Here is a 15,922-nt window from a genome sequence, read left to right as displayed (position 1 = left end):
TAGGTGGCAGATGCAGGAGGAACCAGGACTGTTACAGAGGTTCATGTTTTTTTTTTTTTCCATAGATATAGTTCTTTAACATTATACAGCTTTGTTTTATCTTAAAATCTGTAGTTAAAGCACTATTATTATTATTATTAAAAAAGGTATCATTTGCTATACGAATCTGTACCCTGCCCACCACACTGGAGCAAGATGGTGCCATACCTTGCTGCTGGTGCTTACGTCACTAGAGACAAATGGACTTTCAGAAGAGTATTTCTTATCTAATGTCTGATCTAGATTTTCTAGTTCAATTTGAAACTTACTGAGATAGAAAGGGAAATATCCCAGCAGTGTTTTTGGCCCAGAGGCATCATCGCCCATGTCCCAAAGACAGCAGCAGCCTTGGCTCCGCGTGCTGCTGGGGAGAGGGGCTTGAGTTGAGCCACATCAGCTGCAGTGGAAACTGCCAAATGCACAAATTTCAATTATATTTCAGTTTGAATTGAATATATTGTATTTGCTCAATATAAGAAGGGGAACCACCAACACATTGGCCCCGACCTGTCTGCAGGCAAAAGCAGCAAATAAAATGCATAGAAAAACAGAATCCACGTGTGCTTTGCCTGAATGTATGCTGCAAAGCCTCTTAAAATTGGAAATAGTAAACTAATGGATATGGGAAAATTAAGCACATGGCTGGATCACAGAGGAGATATTTACTTGGATCTTCTGAGCTGCGCCCTGTGACCTCACTGTTGTCCCACCTGCTATAAAAAAAAAATTCACATCCATCTCGCATGTATCCAAAAGAGAGTCTGTAAATCTGCCAATGCAAATGATAAATTACGGGTTTACTTAAATCCCTTTTTTCATATCTATGAAACCCTGGAAAATATCTAAGATTACCAACAAAAAGATAATTTCATTATTTGTTTTGTGGTTTTTTTGTGGTTTTGTTTTTTTTCCTTCTTTTATAGCTGTGACAGACTGTCTGAAGAATCCGCTTACAGAGAGCATAAAAATATATTCCAGATAGGCCAGAGCTGGGTTTAATCCAACCTGTCAAAGAGCAAACACTTATGCACAAAATGCACACTTATGCATAACCTGAGAGCAGCGATGGCAAGTGTGGCAGCTTTATAAACTAGCATCTTACCAACTACTTACCACAGAAAGCTTTAGCGTCCACTCAACCCACTGTTACTGAAAATAATAAAAATAAAATACTGGAGCTCAAAGCAGCATTTTGGCAATTTTTTTTCTGTTCTGCTGAAAACTGTTCCATGACGCTGCCTTCACCATGTGCCTTGACGACAACCACATCCTTGCTGGAGTGGCTTTTTCTACCCACTGATCTGGCTGAGAGGTGTTTATTAACAAGAGAGGGATGCCTAATGCAGGAGAACAGCATAATAAGCTGGAAAGGACAATGCTACTCAAGAGGCAACTGAAAAACAGGCAACTATAAAACCCTTGTGGAGGATACCCAAGAAAAAATGATCACAATACAAACACCACACTTGAAAATTCAGGCTCCAGCATTGGCTTTTGCATCTTCATTGCTAGGTGCTGTTAAACAGACAGGATAGCTAATATTTGATGCTAATGAGCAGGCTGTGGCTTCTCCAGGTGGCTCCACAACAGCATGGCAAGCTACTGGACTGCGTTAGCAGCTGAGAAAATCTCTCTTTACAACCCCAAACTCCTACCCTTCCGAGTAGCCTTTAGGATTCTTGTGGAGATTTACATTAATACATATATCCACATGCTTCAGATGGCTATAAGAGATGTAATTCTCCAGCTGGGGTGCTTTGACCTAACTTCAGTATATTTTATAGTCTGCACTGGAAAAAAAATAACGCTGATCCCGTCTTTGTGGTTTAGGAAATAAGCCCAGAGAAAAGGGCAGCAGTACTTCTGACAGTAAATTAAATAATAATAAACTCCTACTGTCTCCAGAGGAATCCAGCTCCCCGTGGAAAGCCTCCGGAAAAAGATCCCTCTGAAGCCACTGGGATTTTCAGTGTAAACGCAAGTTACTTCTTGAGAGGTTTTAAAATTAATTTCATAAAAATCAGTTAGAGAACAAAATTTCCTGACTGCAAAGCATATTTGGCAGAAGCCCTCTGCAACCAGCAGGTTTGCATCGCTCATCAGCTGCACCCACTGCAAACACCTAACAGGTCCCACCATGAGAAGACCTGAAGCAGTTATCCATGCTGAGCAGGTGGAAGTCAGGGAAATGGCTTCACATGTGTTCATTACAGGGATTTTACTGGAGAAAAGAGGGTGTTGATGGTAAATGACATGAAGGAGGGGACAAGGAAGAAAAGGCAATAGATATTTTGTGGAGAAAGGGCAAGAGAAAGACCCAGCTGACCCACAGGGTTGGTGGATGAAACAAGACCTGTCCCAGCAAAGCTGCAAGGGCAGCAGCTAAGATTTTAAAAGCCAGGGGTGGACTTAGCCAAGACCTTGGTAGGGAACGGGGTGCATCAGGAACAGGAGAGTATTTCTTGCTAAACTGGAGGCACAGCAAACCCCGCAATGCCAATGCCCACGGACCTTGTACATCCCTTGCGGCCGGGGGATGGGATATGAAGCAGAAAGGGAGCCCAAGAAAGATGAACAAGCCTTAAAGAATTTCAAGACTAACCTTTAACATGTTTTGCCAAGGCTTGTCAAGGTAGACATATTAAGCTATTTCTAAAGAAAACATTCCTGTGATAAGCAGAACACAAGTGTAATTTATTTTAGAGATACACATGAAAAAACCAAAAAGGATAATTACTTCCAGCACTAAAGGATCACCCTAGCTGTACACAAAAATATTCACATCCAGGGTCTAAGGTACTTCTTTGCATGTAGTGGTTTTAATCATTGTTTCATCAGTACCATTAAGTAGTCTCTGCCCTTTACACTGAGCAGAGGCTGTGATCCACGTCAACCTGCCTAAGCCAAAGGGAGAGGTCCCGCCCCACCGCCTCTCCCCACTTCTGCTCCAAAGCACCAGCCTGAGCCTTCAATTGCCTCTGCCACAAGGCAGAGAAGTAATCCCTTGCTTTAGTAGGAGGTTTGTTGAAGGTGGAATCAATCCCTAGTTCCCACTGACACCAATGGTTCAAACCAGAGCTTACCTACCACCAGCAAGGAGCCCAAGAAAACTAGGAAAGGAAAACTGGCATTCAGAGGAGTTTCTCAGCACAAATTCTGCTATTTTTAATAAAAGTCTTATTTTTTTGCCTGTAAAATCCAGCCAAGTCTCAGCAAAGGTCTGCAGGAACCCAAACTCAGCAACCCTTGCACAAGTGAGGATTCCCCTTGACCATGTGGGCTTTTTTTTTTTTGTGTGTGTGTGTGTGTGCGTGGTTGTTGTTGTTTTCTGGGTTTTGCTTTTTTTTTCCTGCCCCCCCCCCCCCCCCCCCCCCAAGCCACATACTGTATAACTCATTCAAAGTCTTAGACATATGGATGCTGAACCTCTTCCCTACGTTCATTATGATATCTACATTTTGGAAAGGACAGAGATACTGCCATCTCCCCATACATTCCTAATAATCCCATCTTTATACTAAAGCCTATATCAGTATTTTCAGAAAGTTTTCCCTATTTACAAACCCTTCTATGCTGTTTTTCTGAACAAGTCTATATGCTCTGTCAGTATACATAGCTCCAGCATTTCCTGCATTACACACTCTTCTAGAAAAGCAATACAATTGAGAAAAAAGGAGCCAATCAGTCAAGGACTTGATTACACCTTGACTTTCCAGCACCAGTGGCACTCTGTTTTCCTCAACCATGGTCATATTAACCAGATAAATATTCAGCCACATTTATCTTGGGTATTCATGGGTTTCCATTTTCCATTCCACCCTGCCTCCCATTTTTCCATCCCCATTATTCATACAAGACATTATTTGGTTGATTTTTATTTGCAGAGACCCTGCGTTGCCTGGCCCAAAGGCAGCTTTCCGCCCTGCTCCCACCAAACAAAAGCAGCACAGTGGGATGCACCTTGGGTGCCAGATCCCAAACAAGTAGAAGAAAAAAAAAAACCAGAAAAAAAAAAATAGTGCCCTGTATCAGCATCATCTCATTTAGTTTTTCTGGGTTTCATTTCCGCTAGGACAGAGTGGCCATGGAAACCATCAAAATAATCACATGCATTTTTTAGTAGGATGGGAGAGTTAAATGGCTTATTCAATTTGGTTGCAAATTTTGGTTTTAACAGACAACTTGTCCTGTTGCCCTTCAACTCACTTTCAAATGAAATTAACAGCCCCAAATCCAAATAAAAGACTGCTCTAGTTATCATTCACCTGATAAATTTTGAGTTTGCTTGCAAGCTACTTCATCAGGCAATAATTTTCTAATAAATTCTCCATTACTTATATGAAGAGCTTGCTAGATCCTTGTCAGTCTTGCTCTGAGCCCATAAGCTCTGCTTGTGCATCGAGGGTCTCAATTTCACAATCTCAAGGGATGCTCCAAGTGTCCTCTTCAACCCACAAAGCTTTTCTCCATCTGCATCACCTTCTAACAGTAAGTTTTGCAGATGTGTTAACTGCTGTGTGAAGAAACACCTCCTTCATTTCTACCACTGCAAAACAGAGCAATCAGGATGGCTATTATAATACGCACATGGATGACAATGTTCCTGACAAGCATCTGCAGGGACCAGGGAGTATTTAACTCCTTTCTTCTGCTCTGATAACTTAAGCGTGAGCTTCTTTGTAATTGCCTTTAAATGGTCAGTGCCCACAATAAAGAAAATCAAATGGAAATCTTAAGGTGACACCTTTTATCCCAATGCAAGTGCTAGAGCAGCTTCTAGAGTAAGCATCACTACACAGTCATATCATCATCTACAGAGAAATAATTACGCTTCTCTCTTTCTCCCCAGTATCTTTTAAAATTAGATTTAGCTAATTCATCTACATTTTGTACCCTGATAAAAACGGAAAGAAGCAGAGATATCTTCCCATTAGATCAGCACTCTTTGTTTCTCACACTGGAAGAAATTGCTTTTAATTCTTTGAACAGCTGTGATTTGTGGTGGAAAATACAGCATATGTGCACTATACATATATTCCTATGCTACACATATTCCATAGGTTTAAAGGCCAGAAAAAGTTTATCAATGACGTAAGAAGAGGATACTGTTCTATTCCATTGCTCTAGACATTGCAACTGGGAACTTTATTGTACTCTTGCATGTAATTTTTTCCAACTGCATTTTATTTTCTAATGTGCTTTTATTTTTTTGCTGTAGACCCAAAAAGCTTTTTTCCTGGAGCACCTGCAAAAACAAAGCTATGTTTTCATGAATGTCATTTGAAAAATTAATGTAAGTACAAATCAAGTTAAAATTCTGTCCATATATGATTGAATCAATCGTGACTGAATCTGTTTTGTTGCCTCCATAGGCAGCACTTCTCTAACTATACCCCATAGCTCCTTCGATAAATATACCTCAACAGCGTGCTACCTTTAATCAAGAAAGATAAATAATCAAATAAAAATAATTTTTCGCCTAACCAAAACATTTTACTCTTCTCTATTTCTAATTCCCCCTCAAATCTAGTTTGTGCCTCTAAATCAGATCAATACCTGCTGCCAATCAGCTTTGGTCCAGGCAGAACCTACCATTACTGTCACGACCCAGACTGGACAGACCAGGGAGTCGTGTTTAATTTGAAATTCCCTCGGGCTAAATTAAGGTGAAACGACATCAAACGATCAGTTAAAGATTTTATTCATGACACAAGCAAACGGAACTGGGGAGGCGTGGTAATAAGTGGCAGGGTTTCTCACAACCGGAATTGGCATAAGACTACTTCTGTAAACCGTGTAACCATATACATCAATTCAGGGAATAAGGAGATCCCTCCCGTTGAGTCACAAGGTTCAGAGCAGTCCCCCTTGCTTTCCAGACTCCTCCTCAGAGAAGGGCCCAGGGGTGGCTGGATCTACTCTTAGTCTCAGACTTGGTCAACAGTTTATATCTCGAAATGGATGAGGTGTAGAGATTGTGGAAAAGGAAAAGGAAAGAGAGAAGAAGACAGAGAGAGAAAAAGGAAGAGAGAAAGATTTCACCGGTCCTGGGTCCAGCATTGGTTCAGTCAGCCAAGGTGTCCAGTCAGCTGAGGGGTCCAGTTCCAGTGGGCTTGTGCACCCAGGTTTCAGTTGGTGTCCTTTTATCATCCTTGCCCCTCCTTCGGGCGGGCACTCAAACTCATCAGTTTAGAGCCTTTGGGCTTGGGAGTCATTTGTGGAGTAACTCCTCCTTCCCTGCAGAGACTACCATTGTTTGATCTTTGTATCAGAACAGCTTATCAGAACAGGGAGCTGCGCACCCTCCAGCACGCCCTCCCTCTCCTGTTGCTGATGTCTGAGCTGATGGGCTTTTCACCTTGGTTCCTTGCTGTGCAGGGTTTGTCCTTAAGCAGAACTTGCCCCACCACAATGTCTGAGACATTAACTCTTCCAGTCTCTCACAATTACCTGCAGGACGGACCAGCAAAGGTTTACATAGACTTGGTTTCCTTTACCAAAGAGTGATCCTCAGTCTTATTTAGGCAGAAAAAAACCCTACTAATTATATTGAAAGCTAATTAATTTTGCATATTTTTCCTGTTCTATTCACTGTTGCCACGCAATTCTGCATATAAAGAGGATTGTATTCAGACTCCATTAATTAGAGGCATCCGAAGAATTTCTGATCCATACTAATTTCACAATGTGGAGCAAGAAGGATGGTTGGCATCTTCCTGTGAAGGCTGACAAAACATGATGGGTCTGCCCAAGCCAGCTTTTGAAGCTGAACTACGCAATGAAACTCTCCAAGATAGCCGCTCTTCATCAGGAGCTGCGATGGAAGGAGCACCACTAGCAACAGAGATGGATTTTGTTTTTCTTTTACCATTTGCGCCTTATTAAATTCATTCTTTAATTGGGAAAAAAAAAGAAGAAGAAGAAAAAAAGAGCGGCGAGCAACACTCATCACATAAATTTACAGCAGCTTTAATGAAATGGCTGCAGACAGGCGCTGCGATCCATGCTTTCAGCACTTTGAGATCACACTCCCAAGATGTGCTTTGCACGCAGCCAGTGAGCTGCAAGAACACAGTTCTCAGGCTTGGCATCATCTGTCTGTGGTATTTAACACATTTCTCTTCACTTGTACTGCTCAAATAGTTTGGCAGTGCCATTTGCCTATGACTATATATGTGTTGGGATCAATGAGGTAGCCAAGTCATAGCTGCCTGGGTTTGGAGGAAGCACATCACTAGCCCTTAGACCTCCATAATGCTTTAAATTAAATTAAAATTTGGAAGTATCAATGCTTCTAGTGAAATAATTTCCAAAATGCACACTGGGAGACATGGGGAATGGCAGTCCCAGGGCCCTAACGCACTCCCAAGCCAAACTGCACAGTTACAGCAAGGAAACCTAGGACTAGTTAATGAAGTGGTTTGCATACTTGATTTGGGGCAATTAGTCATATTTATATTATATTTAAAGATCTATTATATATTGCTTATATAATATTAAATACATAGTTACATACATACAGCAATTTTTAATATATACATATATATATATATATATGGCAAAGCTACCTAGAGTTCTGGATACACAACATACAAGAAGAATCCATTTGACATAGTTTAGATTTGACATTATCTATGCAAAAAGAATCTCCGGTATTTTGGTAACCAAATTGAAACTGCATTTGTTGCTTTCTGTCACTCAAACTGCTCCAATTCATACATATAACATCTTACATGGATTAGTACACTAAATCCCAAAAAGCAAAGGAACATCAAGTACACAGGATTTAGAAAATGCTAGAGTCGAAAATGCCAACGAAACCTTAATTCAACCCCCTTCTGTGTATTTATAACTACAAAACTTTTAAATCACAGATTATTTCTCCAGCTCCCCCAGGCTCTCTGAATTCTTGCCCCCTTCCCCTACCTTGAAAGCCCTACATAACTCAACTGAGCTGGGACAGATATTCAGGCGGATAACAAGTCCACCCCTGACATACAGGCAAAGCAATCTCCTTCTCTGAAACAGGATTAGTTTCAAAGATGGGAAAAAAAAAAAAAAAAAAAAAAAAAAGAAAAATCACCTGTAGGCCAGCAGCTGCAATGAATAATTTTACATCAAATGGGTAAGTCACCAAAATCATGAGCAACTGGAAATGGTTTCAAAAGAGACAAGATCAAGAAACCTTAATTATACTTATTGTTACCTGAACTACTCGTTTGAGATATAAATCTTTTAAGGATAAGCTTTACATTTGAATGACACAGAGGATACCCTTGAAAGAGGAAAAACACTACCAGGAAGTGAACCAACCTCAAGATGGAAAAGAAATCCCTATTTTTTACCGCAAAGAAGAAAAAAAAAGAAAGAAGGAAAAAAGAAAGAGATGCGAGGCCAGAGTGTCTGAGCGCTGTCCATACCCATTACTAGTTCATCCCCCTCCTCTGCCACGCTGGGAACGCAGACCTTGGACTGACCCTCCTCCTCATCCAGACATTTCAAACACCTTCTCAAGCTCAGCTGTCCTTCTGCCTCCCCGCTGGTTTCCCTTTTCTCAGCATCTACTCTCCTGCCAGGAGTCCTACCTTCCTCCTGCCGAGCTCTTGGAAGAGCTTTGCAAGCAGATGGTCGGAGCTGAAGGCCACTGATAGGAGAGGATGGCCACCCACTGCCACCCCAGACACGTCTCCAGAGGGTCCTACTTCTTCCCATATACACGTCACGAAAAAAGCCACCAGGCTTCAACTGGGAGCACAGCAGGGAAAAAAATGCCACTTTGCTCCATCAGAGAAGTACCGCTTGTCTGATTTTTTTTCTCCCTCCTAATTGCCAAGACAAAGCAAAGGTGCTTAACAGCAGGCAAATGCATGTCCTGTAGGCACTCTGCTATGCTATAGGGAGACAAAGCACCTATACCATGAGGAGTCGCATCTTGAGAAATTACACTAGGGGTTGGGCATTTTGGGGTTTTTGTTTGGTTTTTTTCCTCCATGACCATAAATCCCCTTTTTTATTCTCTTGCCTGTGGTGCAGTTCCTGGCAATTTGATCCACTTCTTACAGACTCACCATCCTCCTCCCTTAAGGATTTAATTTCAGTTAACGAACGGAGTTAATCCATAAAGACTAAAAATACTGGCAATGTTAGTACCTTCCAGATAACCACTGGGTGAGACACCAGACGCATGTTGTCCAGGTAATATTAATAGTCCGTGACCCAGAGGGATTTTTACAATATGTTGGAGTCCTTATAGGTATTATTTTCTCCATTCCCATGAGAAAGAGGTGAAAACTCTCAGAGACCCGAAGTGGGGAAGATGCTCTTCCCTCTGCTCCCAAATTTCCATCAGGGTAGCTACGCCGCTTCACTACCTTCCAGTTTGGGGGCTGCCAGAGGGGACAGGACCCTAAATGTTGGCAGTGGTGTCATATATGTGGACAGCACCTCAGTTGCTGTAAGTTATTCTATAGGTGTTTCGAAGCATTTTAGTTGCCTTAAAAAAATAGAAATAAATCAATACTTTATTCCCTTCTGTTATAAACTGCCCACATTATAATGAAGTGCCATAATGCTAAGGCTACTAAGAACTGTTTACTACTAAAAATCCATTTATTTTTGTGATATATAGCTGGTACATATTAAGGGTGCCTGATGGAGAAAAGAAAGTTTTTTTTTTTAAACTCTAAGAAAAACAGAAAGTCTGTAATCAGAAAAGACAACTGTAAATTGTTTCAAAGCCTTAAAAAGTGGGGAAAGAAAGGTCAAGGCTTTTGCATTTTCACAAAGCTTTTCAGGTTTACAGAAAAAAAAAAAAAAAAGACTTTTAAGCTTGGCTATTAATCATCTACAGCAAGTCTTTCAACTCCCCTCTTTGCAAACAAACTCCCCTCTTTCACCCAAGGAAACTAAAATTATTCAGATGTTTTATGAATAAAAATAATGTGCCAGAAGGCACTTTTACTGTTTTCCAAAGGAGATTTGCATTCATCCACAGCAAAGATGTTTATACAATAAATACCAGTTCAGGTATTTAATCTGAGATATGCAGCACTCGCATGGGGTAAGGCACACAGCTATGTTTAAGCAGCATCCTGGCAGCTGTTATCTTTTCCAACTACATAAATCCTCCAATATTTAAACATAAACACATTGATTTTCTTTACCAAAATACGGTACAGTGAAACTATTTTGTCACCAGTTCAACGCTGTTAATCAATGGAGCTGTGAGCATGCACACCAGAGCCCAGAGGTATTGGGCAACAGGGTTTTTTAGGAAGCAGCAGCCCACGGCATGATGCTTGAAGAGTCAGAGAAAAGTCAAGAAGGGCTTTTCAACTGAATATGAAAAAGCAGGCACTAAGAAAGAAAAAAATAATAAAACATTGGGGATAATACTAATTCTAGTCTGAAAATTTTGTTGAAATTTTACTGGACTCTAGTGCTATGTGTTCCCTCTCGCATCCTAGACATACAGCAAAGGTGGGATGATACACACCACTCTACAGAAATATAAAGATAAAAATTGTTCCCTGTACAGAATGACTGATGAATTTGCGTCCTTCACCCCTTCCACAGCAGGAGCACCATTAACCCTTGCTCTCCCAAACAGCCACCCCCTGCCAACGGCTTAGTTTATGTGAAGCAGAGGCTGAGCTGACCACAAACCCGTGCATTTATTTTGACTCAAGATGCACTAATTTAAATCTTTCTTCTCACCCTACCCCATAATTTGGATGAATCTCGCAGGAACTTTGCATCAAATGGGTTTTGGGCAAGCAATTACAAATGTTTCAAGAGGGCTGTCCTACAGGCAGAAATAAACCTCATCTTCTAAGACACTGAGCTACCAAACCCCAAGTAAAACAAAAATTAAGTCTTGAGCCGCCGGAACATATTACTTGTTGACTCACCCATTATGTTTGGCAAGCACAAGGATAAACAGTGCAATAAAATCAGGGGCCAGGCAGTGTTGTTGCAGCAGAGATGGCATTACAACCAAACTAAATCAACCTCTGTGCTGGAAGGGATGCTCGGCTTCCCACCACGGTGAAAATCACTGCAGCATTACCCAACGATTTGAGAGATGTTAATAAAGTCAGCTATACATTACACTGATGCTTATTAATATGTAATATTGAGAAATATTAATATAATTTTTAAAAAATGTAATGGAAGAAGACAGAAGGGTCAGGTTCGGGTGCTGGGAAAAGCTGTGCCAGTGTCTAGTAGTGTCTCCCAAATCCTGGGACTGGGGCTATAGGTGCACCCTAAAGCTGCTCTGAGATTGGTGTCAACTGCAATGATCCACAGCTGGAGAAACCTCCATCCCCAGTACAAGGGCCTGGAAACAGGATAAATTATGGCCCTAGAAAGCTAATTCCTGGGAGATCTCTTGGCACAACCAGCATATTGGTAGCTTGGGTATGAACATGCTAAAACTGAACACAAAAGACTTGTTTCTATTCTCATGTATATAAAATATGAGCGATTTCATTGATGGGAGCTATCTTGCGCAAGTCAGAAGCCACTGCAGGAAAAAAGGAAATTATCCTAGGTTTTGTTAACTCTCAAGTTATCCAAGGAACTTCTTGTAGTATTTCCATCAATTCTAGAAATGAAATTATCTTATCAAAACACTGACCTTTTTTCCTCCCCACTGTCTTTATGCCATTTCCAAGTTTGAATTGGATAACGGGCAATTAAACCAGCTTTTTTGTCTTGCTTCTGGATTTTAGTTAACAGTTTTTAGAAATTATTTAAAGACTGTAGGACAGAAGTGTTGCATTATTCACAGCACTGTATCAAAAGAAAAACTGCACAAAATCTTAATGTCAAGAATGACATTATTTTTTTTCCCCCTTCCTCAAACTGTGCCAAACCAGTCATTTTCATCCAATCCTTGTTAGAGCAACAGAGAGGATAAAGTTATTGCTGCTTAGTTTCAATAGGTTAGATACTGTTAAATACATAATGCATAACATCATAGTAGAGTGATTTTTTAGTTTATGCAAAACATGGTATGTTAAATTAAAGACTAACCCAGAGGGAATTACAAGGGTGATTTTAAGTAGGAAATTGGGAGCCATATCCCAGTACAGACTGGGATGACCAGCCTCTCTTGCCATAGCATCCACCCTAAGGTTACAGGGTTATCCCCGCAGATGCTGCTTTCGTGCCTCATTTCTTCATTGATGTTTGTTATGATTTTTTTTCCCCTGCCATGAAACTTCGGGTGTCCCTGGAAAACTTTTATTGACTTTATTCTTTTCCTTAACTCTTGATAAGGGGCTTAACGCTGGTTATGCAATCCAAGCAAATTAAACTCTCTGTTTCTGGTTAGGAAGGAAAACAGTACTTCCTTTACTTTCCAGTAAAGGAAATAAAGCTTATCTATAAATATGCAATTATTCTGTATGACAAACAACTGATTTGTTGGGATTACAAAATTTATTTGTATACTAAATAAAAAAGGCAAAGAACTAACAATGTTCTGTCAATGCTCTGAAAAAAAAAATCAAATGTCAGCAGCACCATTTCTTAAAATCAATGGCAGACGTGGTACACAGGAATATTTTTCTATAAACGTATTTATTAGGGTTGCTCATGATGGCAAGGCTTGTGTAAGAAAAACCAACAATGAATGAAATAAAGTACTGCTGTACACAGAGATTTCCTGCAGTTAAATCATACTGTTTTATTAACAGTTTCTGTAATATTTAATCACATGCAATTCTGCAGGCCCAGAACAGAGTGCTATGTGAATAAACTATGCGGACAAACTGCCTGCAATGAAACTCAAATATTTTATATCCATTTTACTTGTTCCCTTACAGGGCAAGGTTGAGGGTTTTGGTTTGTTTGGGGAGGTTGGGTGTTTTTTTGGGGGGTAGGGTGCAGGGTTTTTTTGTTGGTTGGGTTTTTTTGTTGTTGGGGTTTTGTTTTTGTTTTTTGTTTTTTTAAAATAAAGACTCATTAAAAGCCTAACACTAATGAAATACTAGTTATAGCCAGGTAGGCAAAGTGCAACTCCATCTGGACCATCAAATATCTCAACACGTATTACATCACCCCTCTCTGCTGTAACTCTCACAGGAGCAGCTTTTCTGTGACAACTCTTCTAAGGCATGATATTGCCCTCTAACATAAGTGTCCCATCAAATTTGAAAGGAAATAGTATTTTCGCATCCCCCCCCTTCTCCGCCACTGAACCAGGGGCTGGAGAAAAAGGTTTCCCTTCTGCACACCGCAGGAAATGATTGTTTTGCTCCGCAATTGGATAGAAATCCAATTAAAAATACATAAGTCCTGTTCAAAACTGGATTCATTTTTCACACAGCTCCTCTCGTCATCTCAATGTGCTGGAACAGTCAACCATAACTGGGAACAAAATTGTGAAGTTGTTCTTTTGGAAAAAAGAGCCTGGATATTGCCACCAGAAGGCTCGCAGACTCTGAACTCATTAGCTCTCAAAATTAAAAGCACTTACCTCTTCAAGGACATCTGCAAGCTTACTAAGTATCTCCTCAGGAAGGCTCTGGAATGTGGGAACACTGCAATACAAAAGAAACCTCGATTAATGGATCCCTCTATATAGGTCATAAATCTAGCTGCATTTCTCTCATCAATCTTCCAGAGATATTTCACCCTCATCGTCTGGGGCTGAACAAGCATTCACCAGAAAAGTGGCATATATAAAGGAAATCTGATCTTCTTCTAGCGGCCAAGATGTATTTTGTGATGATGGGAGACCACTTGCAGTAAACATCTGGAGAGCCACTCATAAAACTGGTAGTCAAGTAAGAATCAATTATGGATTTACTGGAATTAATCTGCGCCGCAAACCTGTTCAGTCACATGTATGACAGTACAAATTTTTTCCTGGTCTGCTTGCATCCCAGTAGAAATAAATAAATAAATAAATAGGCAGAAAAGATCAGCTCTAACCAGCAACAGGTAACAGATTGACTGAAACCACACACAGACGTAACAAATGCAGCGCACGAAGCCACAAAGGGTCAGCAACAAACCAGCATCGAACCACTGTAAGAATTACTTAAGACTTCATCAGGAATTTTATATCCAAGTTTGTTTGTTTTCTTTTGCCATAAAGGCAACTTTTCCACTTGTTTGGTAGCATCTCCCTCAGCAAAGGTCTCCCAGGCCAGGCTTGACCTGCTGGTTGAGGTGAGAGGGCAATACAGCAATAAAGAGCCCACTGGACCAGGGTCCACAGGACTGAGATTTAATTCAGTCTGGAGCAGGATGAGAGATATGAAGTTGGGTCTCCAAATCTGCAACTACCCTGACCTTGAAGCTGTATCTCCACAACCTTAGAGCCTGCTCAGAGACATTGTGGAGTCTCCCTCCTTGGAGTTATTCAAAAGCCATCTGGATATAGTCCGGGGCAACCGGCTCTAGGTAGCCCTGCTTGAACAGTGGGGTTGGACCAGATGACCTCCAGTGGTCCCTCCCAACCTCAACCAGTCTGTGATTCTGCAATACCTTGGTCTCTCATTCTCCATTTTCCATAAAAACTTGATGTTCATCAATATTCCCAAGTGATGTTAAACTAAACACATAGACACAATGTATGTTCCAGAGGCAGAAAAGCAGCACTGTACCTGCTTTAATTAAAAGAGCTTGTCATTGGTGGGCTAATTAGCAATGCATCTAGATGAAATATTAGCCCAAGCCTAGCACTGAGCTGATACAGCCCTACCAAGGCTATTTCCAAGGACAGGTCGCTCAAGAGTTGCTTTATCATGCTCCATTACACGGTATAAACATAGTCCTATGCTCCTAATATTAAATTGAGATCCCCAACACATTGCTCTGATTTCAGGAACAATGATCAGGTGCAAAGCGAGGAGGGAGGGAGGCCTTGGGACAAGTTTCCTGCTGAGAGGTAAATATAACCCAAAATAAATCATACTTTTCCTTTCACACAAGGTTTCACTTCTTACTTTGGATCACATAACTGCATAAAAGTTACGCTCCATGTTTTGGGAACCTAAAAAACCCAACCCAAACCCATACTTTTTTTGCAATCCTGAACTCTGGAGAGCAAGTCCTGGCACGTGCCTTTGGGGTAATCACCCCACCTATGGTTCACGAGCCCTAAACACTCTGGATGCACAATTTGGTGGCTGCTTCTGCACACAGAGAAAGCCCACAAAAGCAAAGGGAAGCCTGAAGACCTTGCAGAGGGCTTGATAGCAAAACCCAGTATTTTGTCTGGGGCCAAGCATGAAGTGCCGGTGAACTTAATTTGTGAGCATAATTAAAGCAGAATTTGCTTTTATTAGTTTAAACATACGCTGTGCTGCAGTGGAATTGGAAAGATTGGAAGCCTTCATTATTAAAAAAAAACAAAAACAAAGAAAAACAAACCCACACCAAAAAACTTCAGCTGAATGTATTAAATGATAACAAGACAGAACTGGCCAACTAAGTGCAGAAGAACAATTGTTCATGGTCTCAACTACATCTTTCGTTTTTTTCCTTAGGAAGCACTCTTTTTCACTGGAAACACATGGGTTTGCAATGTAACAAGAGCAAACAGAAACAACTAAAAAGGAATTATATGAATTCTGGGCCTAAGTATAAAATGAAAGTTCATTATACCAACTCTAGCATTCCCAAATGAGGAATAAACTTGTGGGAGAAGATAATACTACCAGACATCTGGACAAATTTTACTGTGGTTGCACCATCACACTCCCAAATTGGGGGAGAATGCATCACAGCATATTTTTTTTACAGATAATTATGCCTTTGCAATCTAAGGGAGGGTAGCAGAAGACATCTATTATAGACCAATTGTGTGAGAAACAGGGAAATAGCATAGGAGCTCTGAACAAATTCTAAATCTTACTACTGAGAA

The 15,922-nt window shown here is 40.7% G+C and overlaps 1 protein-coding gene across 3 annotated transcripts in view; it reads right to left on the bottom strand.

The window, feature by feature from the left end:
- PRKG1 (protein kinase cGMP-dependent 1) overlaps positions 1-15,922 on the bottom strand; it is a 532,766-nt gene that overhangs the window by 156,144 nt on the left and 360,700 nt on the right. For all 3 annotated transcript variants that reach the window (XM_030030117.1, XM_030030116.2, XM_041127346.1), the window contains one exon: positions 13,526-13,589. In XM_030030117.1, coding sequence (XP_029885977.1) covers positions 13,526-13,589 — 64 coding nt within the window. The remainder of the gene's footprint in view (positions 1-13,525; positions 13,590-15,922) is intronic.

Source organism: Aquila chrysaetos, chromosome 11 (genome assembly GCF_900496995.4).
Source record: "Aquila chrysaetos chrysaetos chromosome 11, bAquChr1.4, whole genome shotgun sequence".
NCBI lineage: Eukaryota > Metazoa > Chordata > Aves > Accipitriformes > Accipitridae > Aquila > Aquila chrysaetos.
The sequence above is the reverse complement of the archived record's forward strand: the minus strand, read 5'-3'. Positions and strand labels throughout refer to the sequence as shown.